This window comes from Centroberyx gerrardi, chromosome 9 (genome assembly GCF_048128805.1).
Source record: "Centroberyx gerrardi isolate f3 chromosome 9, fCenGer3.hap1.cur.20231027, whole genome shotgun sequence".
NCBI lineage: Eukaryota > Metazoa > Chordata > Actinopteri > Beryciformes > Berycidae > Centroberyx > Centroberyx gerrardi.
The window spans coordinates 10,159,929-10,175,332 of NC_136005.1; the positions used below are offsets into that span (position 1 = coordinate 10,159,929).

Below are 15,404 nucleotides of genomic sequence, written 5' to 3' on the forward strand. Positions count from 1 at the left end.
TTTGGTTCAGAAGGTATTTTCCGTATGCTCATAGCCTCTGGTGCCAATTAGCCACAATCATTTTATAGCACAATATAGTAGAGATAGGATAAGAGATCCTAACACTTTCATAAATTAATGTAGTGAACATTGGTTACGAGGGATTCAACATCTGTTTTGAAGCAGGTTTTTGTGTTAAAAACGCCCAATAACAATAGTCACTGTAACACATGCAACTGTCTTATGATCTTGTAGAAGTATTACTATCTGTGTTGCACAGTAAAATTCTTGTGTCTAAATGTTTATTGCCACCGCAGGCTATGCGCAAAAAGAAAATACTTCCAGAACCTATTGGGCTCAGCATGTGTGAACTCCATATGGCAATTTCAAATTTGCAAGAGGCAGTATATTTTTTTAATAATTGAGACGGGAGGGAAGAGGGAGAGGAGTTTCAGAAGATTTCAAAAACAAAAGTATTCTAGTCCTCTGCACATGAATCTGTACAGAATCCCTGGTCTACAAATCAAGTAGCACTTCAGACAAAATCTTCAAACTGAGCAGAAACTAAGCATATTATTTGTCCATTATCTGGGATACTTTTTTCCAAGTATCAGAAAAATCATACTGCAACAACACTTTTATTTGATCATATGTTAAAAAATGTGAAAATAAAAAAAAACATGATTTATTGCCAATTTTGTGCAGCCTTAGAGACCAACAATAGAGTCAATAAAGTCATGCCAAAATACAACCCACCATAATTGACTTGAATAGATAACAAAGAAATACTTCCCACTCCCAAACTAATGGTGGTATTCTATCATCACAGAGCACCTGAATAAATTTGAATTTTTTTATTTTTTTATTGTGGCAGTAATCTAGAAGCCCCAGAGGCCCTATATATTCCTCCCCACCCCTGTCCAAACTCTGAGTGTTTGTTTACATTCTCCGTCAGTGAAGTCTGCTGATTATAACTGGGCGACATGCAAATCATGTGGCTGCGTTACAATTTGCATGGCACTAAAAGACATGTGAAATAAGTCCGGTGTGGAGTGTGTGCCAGTGTGTGACTTTCTAGGCTCGCTGCAATCGTCACCGATGGTTGACATCATGGTGCCGACTCGCCACTCTGATAAACAAACGATGGTCAGGCTTAACTGGCTCTTAGGATCAGCCTTCCTTGCCCAACGCCCAACCTTAACTTTTTTTCTGGTGAAACTGCAAAACTGATTTCTTATCCTTATTCTCCCCTTTGGCTACAGTTACACTTCATTCATTATCATCCGATCACGTCAGGACGCATTAAGTGAGAGATCTGGAAGAGGACGGATATGGAAGTGGGCAGGCTCGCACTGTGATCAGAATTTTACATTGATTGGACGTGATTCAGTCACTGTGCGCATACAAGCAATGTAAAGAAACTGAGAGGGAGAGTGGGGAACAAGCAATGCAGACACAGGAAACGCATGACAGCCATTTTCAAGCCAAGTCTGGAGATACGGCGAACGGCGATGTGATCTGATAAAATCCGATCTTTAGAATCACATCTCAAAAATCACACTGAATGACAATTGTAACCATCACCTTTATCTCAAAGGCAGAAATGCAGTCAGACTTCCTCTAGACTGAATAAAGGTGCAACAACACAAGTCACATTGGGTTGAGAAAAAATGCTAGATGTCCTGGTTCTAATTAATTGAGCAGTGTAGTCACAAGAAAAATCTGTTTAGTTTAGTATCCCATTTATGGCTGTAACGTACAGCCAGGATAATCAGATGAGAAGGTTAGACCTGTTCAGATGCGAGGATGCTGGACATAATATAATGTCTCTCATTGAGAAGGGCAAAGGGGAAACGAAGGCGTAATTTATTGCTAGTGGGACTCCTGTACACAAATGAAATGCACGTGGCTGGCATAGCGGATAGAAAATCCTCTGTCAATACAAACCAATAAGCATTTAGCTAAAATAATTGGCAGCTTGAGTTGGCTCTGTCAAACTAGAGTGCGAGGTCACACTGTATGAGGCGAGCCATTTAAGATTTCAGGGAAATAAGCTCATGTGGGTGATGATTACCATTATCAATCTTGGCTGAGAGTCAGTCAGTGATGTTAGAGATACAATAGTAGGAGGAAGGATACAGGAGAGCATCTGCCAACTTTGCCTTCAGCAGCGCTAGTGTGCATACGAGGATAGCTGGGATACCAGGGGGCAGCCCTATAATGGCCTAAGATGCTGCTTGCACCCTCTCTTACAAGTCTCTTTTTGGGGGCTTTTTTCCTTGTGGGTTGCTCTTCTTTGTTGTCTGCATTTTTTGTGTACAAAACCCTGGCATGATTGTCGTTACCTTGGCAGCAGCTAACAGGGATCCAAATAAATATGGCTAACACAGGGCTGATCTCTGGCTTAGAGCAAGACTTACTAAGAGAAATCATAATGGGCGTAGGTAGGCTCCATGCATGAGACATCCTTGGGTGTTGCCAAAAAAACAAACACTCATTAGCCTAGATACCACTGACCTGTTTGAGTGCACATTGACAGATAAAGTGTGTGCTCCGTGCGTGTATACACACAGTATCGTGATTCCCATTTCAATTAAGAGTTCACTGAAATATCCTGAAAAGGGACATCCTGGGGGCTCAGCTAGTTACGGCACATAGAACATACTCCTGATGTCACAGGTTCGAATCTCTTCCTCCGTTATTCTCAACGGAGAATCCAGTATCTGATGAAGCAGAAATGCTTTAAAGTAATGCTAAAATAATCAATATCCTGAAAAATATGGTGCATTAATAAGAAACGGCTCAACTATCCAAAATATATCAATTTGTCACATATAATGTGGAATCTGGGGATAAAACAAGGACATTACAGGGGGTAAAAACATACAAACACGATGCTCAAAAAATCTACACTGCTAATTGCAATTAGGAGGAGATTCCAATTTAAAAGATAAATAAATAAAAACAAAGACAACAGATATTGTCATAAAGTACAACAAACCTTAGTTATTCTGAGATTCTAAAACCATTTTATTATTTGTATGCCTTTTTTTTTGCTTACTGCTTTGATAGTAGCCAAATATGGCAGTGTAGTAGTGTAATACAGCATGGCATTGGAAGCAAAAGGAGAGAGATGGCACCTCCTGTTACTAAACTTGTAACATGGATTACTTGAGATCATTTTCTGGAAAACAAATTTGCCACAGGGGAAACGTGCAATGTGATTTTTTTAAGGTTATGTGTAATTCAGCCACGATTACATGCAGAACTTTTAAGAAGTGAGTCAACTGTACTTGATTTGCCTATCTTGACACATAATTACATGAATAATTTTGCAATTTGCAAAAGTAAATAACATGTGATTTGTACTGTATGCACTAGTACACGTTTTACAGGTTTCTATCCATATGCCTGACTTAACCAAATGGTCCATCAGTCAACACAGGACCCACAGAGGAAAAGTGAAAGTCAGTGTTTCCAGTCATTGTTTCCACACTGCTACAATGTGTAACTAGTGTGTTTCCACACTGCTATAATGTGTAAAACGATGTGATCAAGTGCTGGGAACTGGCACCTAAGTTCACAAGTGACACACACATTCATGCACACAGGCGCACACTAGGCCAGTTCAAACAATGCAGTCACCAGACCAAAAGGAGAGGAAGAGGGAATATCCCTGTCAACATGTAGGGTTAACCCCAAAACAATTCTGCTACACAGAATATTTTTGGACTTTCAATTCACATGTTTCAAATGGAAAATTACTTCCTAGTTTTGTTTTTTAGTTCCTGATCACATCAGTTGGACAATGACTATTCACTAAGTACAAGTAACGTAAAGGAATTTTTCTTAAACAAATTGGTGCAGTAACATATTGACAACTCACATAATGACATAAGTACATACTGGCACACGTGGTTCAGGGATAACAGGACCTCACACTTAGTGCAAGGGGACAGTGCAGGATATACAACTGACAGAATAGACAGTAGGCTACACACTACGGACACTATACAAAATGCACATCCCTGACCATTCTAGTTAAAGGGACAAGGCCTAATCAGAGGAAAGAAACACAGACCTATCACTATGTGATAGGTCTGTGATCACTATGGCTCATCAACAGACATCCTATAAAAGCTGTAGCTTATATGTGTCAATTAAGGCAAATTAAGATACCAATGTATGATCGACAACAGCAGATTACAAAGACGCATTCACACACACACAGTCATCCTGGTATGAATGAAACGTATAGTATTAACTGAGGAAAGCTCATAGACGGGTGTTGTTACTGCGGCTCCCTGTGCTCCGGCTGTACACATTTAATTACTTGTGACTTTCATTAGCTACAGAGCAGGCGGCACACTGCTCCTCCGACCCTGGCTCTTCCTCAGCCTGCATGCCAACCCAGAGCTAGCTAACCACACCACTGAGGAGAGCCAGCCTGTTACTGATAAACAGCCGGAATAATTTCCTCCACTTAAAACATCAGACAAAACCGCAAATGCCACAACTACCCTGCCATCTGCATAAGTATAGGCAGCAGATAAGCATTTTGCACTACATCTTACCTAACTCTAGACAACAGTAACCAACAGCTATGACGGTTAGGGAGGAGGTTTAAAGCTTCATACACAATTTAGGATAGAATTGCATAATCAACAAACATTTCAGTCATCAACATTAAGGTGAGATATTAATTCCAGCCAAATGACCATACTTACCAGCCACTTTGGCAGGCAACTAACCAATACTTTGAGGTTGATTTGTATTCTTGAAATCAATGTGACTGGTAAAAATGTGAAAGCAAATCGTGAATTCCGGAATCCACCAACCACTGTGGACCGTGGATGAAAAACTTAAGTTTCCTGACCTGAATTATATGCAGCCAAAAACATCATTGGAAGCTACACTGTGCATGGAGGTCTATAAAAGGATCAGAGAGCCCCATAATAGATTCCAAATGAAGTGAGACAACCAGACTACACTATAACTCATACTGTAGCTAGATGGTGCTTAGATCTTTTTTACACAAGCTTAAATAATGTGACAGCAGACTCCCACCGCCAGCTGAAAAAATTTGCCTCCTGCAATTTGTAGTTTAACATTTTCATCAAAAAATGGGTCGTGATGAGGGAAAAGGGCAGTCTTCCAAATCAATCTCTTTCAATTCTCTTTCAGTGAGTCACCATCCTACCATCTCATCTGTGAGCAGGAAAAGCAGGACAATAATGCATTTTTTTTTCCGCCCACCACTTTTATATTTCTAATCAATGTTTGACAATATGTTGGCCAACTGAACCAACAGATGCCTTTTGTGTATTGCCAGTCCCCAAACACACTAGCACAGCCAAAAGATTTGGAGCCTTCAATTCTGCACGTGGAGGAGCAGTCCGTCAGTATCGCTTAGTATTCATTCACATCGAGTTGTCACAACACTACACCAAAATGTCAACAGATACCAATAGTTTGGTATCTGTTATTTTATATCATTGGTTACACACACACACACAAAAAGCTAATGAACAGAAATGAAGTCTGATAGACTGTTTAGTCCTGGTCTACACATGTTCACAATGGAAAATTGTGCTGTTGGTGTTCACAATAACTGGTGGTTTCCAACATTCATCAGCCACTTTGATGATTTCACCAACCAAATATGATCGGTGGAATAGAAAACAACCTCAAAACAATGGTTGGTTATTGCCAAAGTGGACAGAGCAGTAAAAAAAAAAAAAAAACCTGTCCAACCTCAGCCAAAATTTACCAGCATTTAACTGGGACACTTCTCGAACCTAATGCCATTACTGCTCTGTTCGGCATCCCTCAGTTGCCTTTGCCTAGGCTCCAAGCGGATCTGATAGCTTTTGTAACATTATTGGCTAGACGTCTAATACTAATGAGATGGAAATCACCAACGCCGCCTTCTCACACTCTGTGGTTAAAAGAAATTTTCAATAATTTACAGAATTAATTTACAGAGTAATTTACAAAAAATCCGATATACATTGAAAGGCTCTTCCAAGAGATTTAAAAAGATGTGGGGGCCTTTCTTTGCCTATGCAGAGAAAATTACCTTCCCAGTTATCCCCGAATAAGATCCCATTTTATCTTATTTACTTATTATTTTTATTTATTCTTATTCTGACCTGATGGGTGAGGTTATTATGTTTACTGTAATATGTGAAATATGACCAAGCTGACTGTTTGTTGTGTTTTCCTTGTAGTTGCTATGTATTGTATGTTGTTGTTTTTTCTACTGTACTACTATAATATGACACTGTCACTCACAAGCGCTTTAACATTATTGTCAATTTGTGTATAAAAAAATCAATAAACAAAGTTCATAAAAAAAATATAATTTACCAGCATTTGGTTGGTGTTTGGTGGCAATGTCCTACTGTACGGTGAAGTGTGTTTCAGGACAAACACTAAGTGCTGAAAATCAACCAAATTGGCTTAAATATAATCATGACAACCTCAGATCTAGGGTTGCACAACAAGTTACTTCACTCAAAACACCAAAAATGTAGTAGTATCATATATTTTAGCATTTCGGTCCATATGGGCAGCAGTTGTGTTGGTGTCATTATAACGAAAAACAACATATGCACAACGGCATACACTTTAATGAGAAGACAGCAGTGTGCGAGGTTTAACTTTGCATCATTACTCTTGTTCTATGGCAAGGACTGTTGCCATCATTTTATTTTGGTCAACCAGTTATTTTCTGTACTCTGGAGTGATACTACTTGGTATGTGTTATGTAGCTGCAAATGGTATTTGGGTGAGAAAGATTGGCACTGACATCCCTATCAGTCAGGCCAGTGTAGGTGTGAGACAATCAATAAGCAGGAGAAGTAGACTTTTTTTACACTTCCATACAAAAAATCCCACATTTCTACTCTTAAATAGGCATTGTATGGGAACTGAGTACTGACAACACAGTGTTGGGACTCCTTACAAGATGCTAGTCTGTGCAATGTTGGAAGTTGTTGGCTGGGTGGTGAAGTGATGAGCGAGAGCATCCTTCAACCAGAGGACCCGGGTTCAATCACCCGTCACGTGACAGCAAGCCACCGCCCTGCTGAAGTGTCCTTGAGCAGGACACTGAATCCCTAGCAGCTCCAGGGAGGCTATTCTGTAGCTGACCCTGACCTCTGACCTCCCTGCGAAGGGGGACAAGTAAAAGGACAAATTTCTCCTTCGGGGATCAGTAGAATTTCACATCAAGGAGTAGAATGGCTCTGCTACTATTCATTAAACATGAAAACTGGCCTGTGGATGGCACAGCCTAGTCTCTGGAAACCAGTCATTTCCCAATGAGGGCCACCTCTCGACTAGACACTGACAAAATGCTTGAAACAGTCTTAATTAAAACTAACTCCTTTTCATCATAAGAGACAAATGAGAGTTTCAAGGCAGGCGATAAGATGAGAACTCTAATATGGAAGAGGACTATGGAAGGAGCATGAAAAAGAGGGAACTGCAGACAGCTGGCTGTGAGGCCACAGGCCGGCTGCATCAGAAGCTTTGCCAGCTTTACTTGGACAAACTCTTGTTTGATAATCCAGGTAATCAGGATTAAGTCCTATGGTTTTAACTCGCTACTAATTGGCTAACGAACAAATCAAATTATCACTCCTGAATTACAATAACCAGGTTTACTACTGGCTACTGACCTAAAACAATAGTCTTTGCTTACAAGAGATTAATGTTAACAATTTACCACATAAATCACCAACAAACGCCACTGGAATGGTAATCCAGTAAAAAACCTAGCATCTGTTTCCTATATGAAAGCAATTTTTATTAGTGTTTTATGAGTTGTTGCAAAGACCTTAGTCAAAATGAAGCCTCAAACATGCATCAATGACCTGCAACCACAAGACCCTTATAAAGGCTGCCATCATAGACAAATCAACTACATTTCAAGGCAACACAGCAACATGGTTTTCATTGAGACCCAGCAAGCAGTGAAAGCAATCTCCTGCCTCTGTTATCCTATGATTGGTTGTCCAACTTGTCTTGTTCATAAGCATGTCATCAACCTGACAGCCACTGTCAAAGGGCCTTTATGTCCGCCCTGGAGATACAAGAGGGACAAGAGGACATCCCAAACGGTGACCCAAGCTCAGATCTAATTACTTGCTTAATTGCTGATCTTTTCAACTTCTGCAACACGGGATGGGAGTTGGAGAAGAGCTATGGACACAAACTACACAGCTTCCATGTCCATGTAAATTTTATTGATTCAAACCAATTTTTTAAATCATTACAAGCTTATCTCACAAACCCTTGCAAAAAGGCCTGTGTCAATGGCTGCATTGAGTTGCCTCATGCTAGATTAGAACCAACATCTGAACCGCATCTGAAAGTTGTTTTGCATACATAACCTAGGGAAATTTTGTGGCAACCAGGGGAACGTTATGCAATAGCACAGCGTGTTGCATGCAACAAATCTACAATACATTCAAATCAATAGCTCGTGCATTAACGTTATCTGGTTTGCGTTTGTGTGTGTGTGTGTGAGTGAGTGAGTGAGTGAGTGAGTGAGTGAGTGAGTGAGTGAGTGAGTGAGTGACAGAGAGAGAGACTAGATGATGGTCAAGATATTCTGATTCATGCATACCCAGTAGAAGCAGCTTCAGCTCCCTTCTTGCATCTCTCTTGTCTCGCCGAAGTTGTTTGTCGATCTCAGCGTTGATTCGTTTGGACTCCTTCGCCTCCTCGCTCAGGCAACAAGCCATCATGGATTCTAAAGTCATCACCGCAGGAGCTGAAAAGCCCGTCTTACATGGGGCGCTTTGCTACACCTCACTCAAAGTATCAAATAAATAAAAGTTCCCTCTGAGTGACAGCCCAATGTTGACAGATATTTGCAAAAAAAAATCTGCTTTCAACAAATATGTCCAGATACTGTTAAGTACGTCTGATAGGCTTGCTGCTTGGTACAAAATTCGGCCTTCCTTGTTGATGGCAAAGCTGCTGTCAAATATTTGACAGCTTAGTCAAAGTCTTGTGTAAATCCTCAGGCTACAGTGACTGACAGCTGATCACAGAAAAGTAGCAATGCAACAAATCCACGAATAAATCATCCCAATAGATTGATGATGGTACAAAGCAACTTCCCTGGTGCACTGCCAAAATAGATGAAATTAGTTTGCACAACTCGCTCAAATAAGCTAACTAGCATGCAAGCTAAATGCTGCTAACGTTAACTATGCTAGCGTCACAAGTAGATGAATTTGCAAACTGTGATAACGTGTTTCAAAGTCTTTTTCCCAGCAGGTGGTTAGCCTCTCAGTCTGGCACTCTTACAACACATCAAAAATACGTTTTTCGTATTGCAAACTACCAAGTTGGGTCCCAGAGACAGTGGGACACACTTGGCTGCCACTGCCACATTTGTACAATCCCTCTGCTGGCTGCCCAGCCGAGAACAAGCCTAGCCGCCCCAAAACCAACAGCATACGCCCGCGCAGTGACAAAGAGCGCCCGTCAAACTGTCCATCTGCTGGCTAAACCAACAACAAACCGACAGGCGAGCTCACTGTCAGAAACACTCGATGAAGGTAAAAACTAGAGTCCGCATTAATTACCCGCCTTATAATTACGTTCAACGTAGCTATCCTGTTGAAATCTACTTGCAAGCCGAGGCACCCAGTGACCAAGCTAGCTCACTAGGATAGCTCGCTAAATGGGAAGCTAGCTACGTTAGCTTAGCTAGCCATCACTGCTGTTGCAGCCAACTGGCTAAGCAGAAAGCTCAGTCTGGGAAAAGGCCTCCATTGTGTTAGTGTTCTCCAAAAGACGTCGCCAGGATCAAATGTTGAAAAATGCGCAAATGTCTTACTGACAGTCAAATGGGCCCTTGTAGTCCTTGCATTTCATCGCCCCTACTATTTTTTCCTGGTGCTGATCGCTCGTCACCCACTCATCAGCCCCGGTGTGGCGCTGCTGCTGACGTCGCTTGGGATACAGGTGATTGACAGAGGCAAAGCAAATGGAAACGGAGCTCGGGGGCGTCTTGGGCGGGTACCTACGGTCTGGTTGTTGTAAAGTTTGCTTGAGAAGAAGTCTTCCTTCTGGAGGCGTGTCAACTAAAGAAACAGACATTTGACTGGACGGGCAACGCCCATCCCCTGTCAAACACCAGCGACGTCCATCTAGATCTTGCCTGTTTCCAAGTCATCAATTACAGCGTCATCAGCTATCTTATAAATGGGTCTGAGCAACGTAACTTGTGTAGGTATTACAGAGACAGTTGACCGATATCTCTCAAGTTGTCAGACTCATCCTGTCTGTAAAATCCGTGATATTGATTCACCTTACAAAAATCCCCCACAAAAAAACCCATGCAAAGGGACCAGTTTTGGTTAGCGTCTGAGGTGTGAGGCAGGACTACACTCACCCTTTGCCACCGTTACTTCCATTAATAAATTCAGCCCAAGTTGGGCATCAGAGCAACACTATCATGTGGAATACTTAGCCTCTGCAATCAGCCAAAGGGGAAACTCTCCTCTGGCAGTTTTAGGCTTGCTGGGTCTCAACCAGGTTTAATCATCTATGTCAGTAAATGACTTGTCTGACATCATGTCAAAATTCCATTTATCGCTCACCGGGCCTCTCCCTATTACTATTGCACTGATGATGACGATGATGATGATGATGGTGGTGGTGGTGGTGGTGGTGGTGGTGGTGGTGATGATGATCAACAACAGATAGCCTACATAGGGTCTCTTAAGTCAACAACAGATACATAAGGTCTCTTAAAGCAGTATTGCCTATGAAGACTAAAGCACCATAGCTGATGCTTCATCATCATCATCATCATCATCATCATCTCCGCTGGACCAATAGGCCTGCAAAGTCTCATCCATCTTAATCTTTATCTAAATACTTTACCCTGAATGCATTCTGTTGAAAAATAAGGCAGGTTTTATCTTCCATCTGTGTCTATATCCTGATAATTGACAGCTGTCTCACTGTGCCATTGGTTCAGTAGTAAGAAAGGAGTCTGGCAGACTACGTTGTTGAGCCAAGTGACATCTTGTGGACATCTTATGTAATTGCAAGACTCGGGTAAAGTCATTTACACCAATTGTAAACTTGGTACCAATGCATCACATTTGTATTGCTTAGTTATCTATTTGATCTTTTGGGCAGAGTGTAAGAAAAAATAAAAAATACTCTGCTCTGTATTAAAACCTCTTTTCCTTTAATTTTTGCAAAGGATTGGTAAACATTATAGTTGGGATTCTCACCCAAACAGATTGAACAAATTCACAAATGAATGCCTTAAGGCTGTACGGGCATTTAAGTCTTCATTCATAGTCACTTATTCAAATCCTAATAGGTGAACTACACCCAGCCTGTGCAGCATAGCCGCAGGTAACAAAGCAAAAGAGTCAATTCAGCTACATTTAAGTCTTTAAGTCATTTAAGTGAGAAAACTGATTAAGGGATTGGGAGGGCTTAAAGTTTCTTCAAATTTCAGGTCAGGAAATTGAGCTCTCGAGCGTTCGTACGCTAAGAGACACGGTGAACTTGTAAGCTGAAAGTGTGAAGAGGTTCAGGTGTCATCCGCTGGGGCTCGGTATGCTTGGTATGATCAGGAAAATCCTCAGACGTGACTCATGAGATTACAGTTTGACCTGCCCACATCTCACTATGATATAACCTGACTGTGACTCACACTATACAGAAAATATGACCAGACACTTTGAACCATCTGCCATGTCGTTCAACAAACTGAAAACACCTGCTTTATATTTGCAGTATTAACATGACACACATCTACTTTAATTATTTCCCATCTTAACTCCCTGTCTACATCTCACGGGAGATTATTTCTTCCCTTTAACCCGCAGTACATAACTTCATAAAGACAAAACCTGGTACTGAAATCTTAGACAATCTCAGTTCTTCATTATGTAAAGTTACAGTATATTACAGTAATAAAAGTATCATTCAATACTTAAAACACTAGTCACAGTTTGTCTGGGTCAAACTGGACAACAACACAACACACATATAAACACACTTTCAGTATATGCTTAACAATTTTATATTTACTGCATTTTTCCTCTTTTTCTTTGGTCCCCTTTGCTTTTTTCTTTAAGCATTTCTTTCTCTCTTTGTCTCTTTTGTGAAGTGTCTAAGCGTCTTCCATCTTATGTTGGTATTACAATTTCTTTTTAGGCTTTTACAGCATTTTTTTAATTGTTTGAGTGGATACTTAAGTGCATCCTTGCTTTATGCTTCTCCAAATTAAAGTCTTTAGAGGTGCTCATTGGAGTCAAGGCTTCAAATAAGGAAACCAAGGCTTTCTACTTTTGTGTGTGCAAATGTTAAAAAGCCTTTATTTTTCTATGGCTACTATACTTATTTCAGCATAGGTGCCTCCATCAGGGGTATGTCAATTAAAATGGAAAGAAACAACATGGATAGTATACAATCAGAGACAATTTGCAGGGAGCATTCAGCAAGGTGACATCTCCATTTTTCATTTTTCCTTTTTTCTATGCATTTTCAAATTGTATTTTCTGTTTTACATGTTTTAGGTATGTTTTGAAACTCGTGAAAAATTGTTTTTTCCCCTTTTGTTGCTGTGTTTTTAATGCCTGCCCAAATAAATCTCCAACGCCTAGAAGTCTAGTGTTTAAACGATAACTACTGCTGAGCAACAGTTTACATAATCCGTGTGTTAATTCATTGTCAGAAGTCGTGTAAACATGAGAGGAAACAGCCTGTGCTGCTCCGTCTCCGGCATGACACAGCTTCTGATGGCTGTTGTCAGATTAATCATTAATCGTCCTCAGTTTCCCACAGCAGCCAGAGACGGGGGACAAAGTCTCCTCTCCTCTCCTCTCCTCTGCTCTGCTCTCCTCTGCTCTCTTCCCCTCCTGCTGCTCGGAAGGATTCACCTCTGCCAGCGGGACAGCGCCACATGCAGATACCTAATTTCCTGTATCTGGCAGAGGGAGGCAGACACTTCCCTGTTACTGTCAGTCCCCACCCACTTACCATGCTGTATTCCCCCACCACCCTCTCTCTCTCTCTCTCTCTCTCTCTCTCTCTCTCTCTCTCTCTCACTCCCTCTCTCTTGTCAAAATAAAGGTGTGTTTTAGAATTACAATTTTACTATCTCCCATTCCCACTCAATTCTTCACTCTCCCTCATTTTCTTCCTCTCTCTCTCTCTCTCTCTCTCTCTCTCTCTCTCTCTCTCTCTCTCTGTCTTTCTGCCTTTCTTTTGTAGTTGAGTGGGTGTGGTGGGGGAGTGTGTGGGAGTGTGTGGGTGTGTGTGGGCGTGGCGGGGGAGTGTTTGTAGGTGTGGGTGAGGTAAGGGGTTGTATTGTATTTTTCTTTCTTGCTTTCTTTCTTGCTTTCTTCCTTGCTTTCTTTCTTTCTTTCTTTCTTTCTTTCTCTTTCCCATTCTAGCTCTCAACTCTGCACTCTTCTCACTCGTCCTCCCTTGATTCCCCCCCCCCCCCCCCTCTCTCTCTCAATTTCATTTCTTCAATTTTCAACTTGATTTATTGGTATGACATGTACATCTGTATTGCCAAAGCATTTAGAGGGAAACAACAAAGGAAAAATAATAAAGGAAGAAGAAAGATAACCATTAGGTAATAATGGTAATAATAGTAATGTATAAAGATTAAAGTGAACATAAAATTGTGATCAAATGATTAAAGAAAATACACAAGTGCATCATGTGTCATACAATATAGTACTATATGTTGTACATGTAGTATGTTTATATATATACATGTGGTAGTATTATACCTTTACACACTTATACAATATACATACAGTAGCCTATAGCATTAAAGTACTTAAGAAGACACATTTCACCTTATTTTGCCTAATGTGGCTGGAGTAGACAAACTCTCTCTCTCTCTCTCTGTCTCTCTCTCACACACACACACCTTGTTCCCATGGTAATGTGTGCAGCTCAGGCGATCTTAATATCTGAGACCATGAAAGCCTGGACAAACCGGTTCTTCTGGCTAAGACAAAAGATTGACATCCAAAGAGCTGGCAAGGGGAAGGAGTGACAAAATACCTGTTTTGCACCTCATCTCTCCTTGGAAAACACTTTCAGTGATTCATAACCTGATGCCTTAAAGAAAAATCACTATAATATTGCTTAAAAAAATAAATAAATAGCCTAAATAGTGTGTCTGTGGCACTCAAAAGTGAGTTTATCTGTATTTTGTGACCTTATATGTATTTTGTACCCTCTATGGTATCACCATAATATTCCTATCACATTGATATTGATATTATACACAGATTATAGTTTCCCTGTCATATTTGTACAGTATCCTTCTAATCCTCCGAAGGGAGGTTATCTTTTGAACTAAGATGAACTGTTGGTCAAAAATGCAACAGCGACATTAAAGTTGGCAAATCTACTTTAACGAGAAGAATTTGAATCTAATGAAGTTAACTGAGTTGTATCTTTGTTCATACAACCAGTTCTGTTCAGAGAAAAAAAAAACCAAGTCATGAACCTTTCAGAGTTTTATCATCCAAACTGCCAAACACTGAAGGTCTCAGGGTCTCTGCTGCTGTGTGATTTAACTCTTGTTTTGCTCCCTTCTGAGCTGTGAAGCCAAATCTGCCTGAAACATGAGGCAGAGCCGCGGCAGCAAACCAGGAGAGATGAGCCACCGAAACTTTATCCGCACAGCAGCGCACTCATTCAAACAGTGTCAAGCTGGCGAGAATAAAACCATCTACTTCCCGTTCGAACTTTCAAAATAAAACCTTTTCTGACGAACATACGTATACTGCAACTTTTTGGAGTAATACAAAATAACTATCCGTTTTACAGATATAGTTTAATTCCGTTTTTAATAGAATGATTCCACTGAGTATTTTAATATGATTTTTGTTGTTCTATTGACCCCAATAGGCTACTTGTTGATACTCAACTAACAGGTGACAAAAAGTAAATGTTCAACAAAGTGTCACTTGCCTATTTGTGGTATCACTATAGATACCCCAACCCTGACCTGAGACCACTTTTCACATAGTTATGAGTATCACTTGAAACTCAGGAGTCTTTTTAGTGACACATTATAGTCACTTGATAGGAAGTTGAGTATCAGCATTGGACTATCCAAATAAATTATCATTATCATCTTTTACAGTAAATCACTTCTTAAGACTTATTATTATAGACTTGCTTTTTGTCTTTTATTCTATTTGATACAAATGATGTCATCCCAGTGGGAGCAGTTCAAGTGGGTCAGTATACTGTCTCCTATGATGCTGCCGGCTTTGTTGACAACCTGTTGCTCATAAAACGGGGCCAGGCTTCTCAGGAGCACAGCTATGATCTTGGAGCATGGCTTAGAGATGGTTTCTGTCCTTGATTGAGACAGATGCAGACCAGCAGACGAGGGA

The 15,404-nt window shown here is 40.6% G+C and overlaps 2 protein-coding genes across 4 annotated transcripts in view; both read right to left on the reverse strand.

Moving 5' to 3' along the window:
• Positions 1-9,875, reverse strand: part of LOC139928107 (guanine nucleotide-binding protein subunit alpha-11) — a 31,806-nt gene extending 21,931 nt beyond the window's left edge. For all 3 annotated transcript variants that reach the window (XM_071920492.2, XM_071920491.2, XM_071920490.2), the window contains exon 1: positions 8,615-9,875. In XM_071920492.2, coding sequence (XP_071776593.1) covers positions 8,615-8,750 — 136 coding nt within the window. In that variant the 5' untranslated portion in view covers positions 8,751-9,875. The remainder of the gene's footprint in view (positions 1-8,614) is intronic.
• Positions 1-15,404, reverse strand: part of LOC139928106 (C2 calcium-dependent domain-containing protein 4C) — a 304,401-nt gene that overhangs the window by 224,696 nt on the left and 64,301 nt on the right. The window lies entirely within an intron of this gene.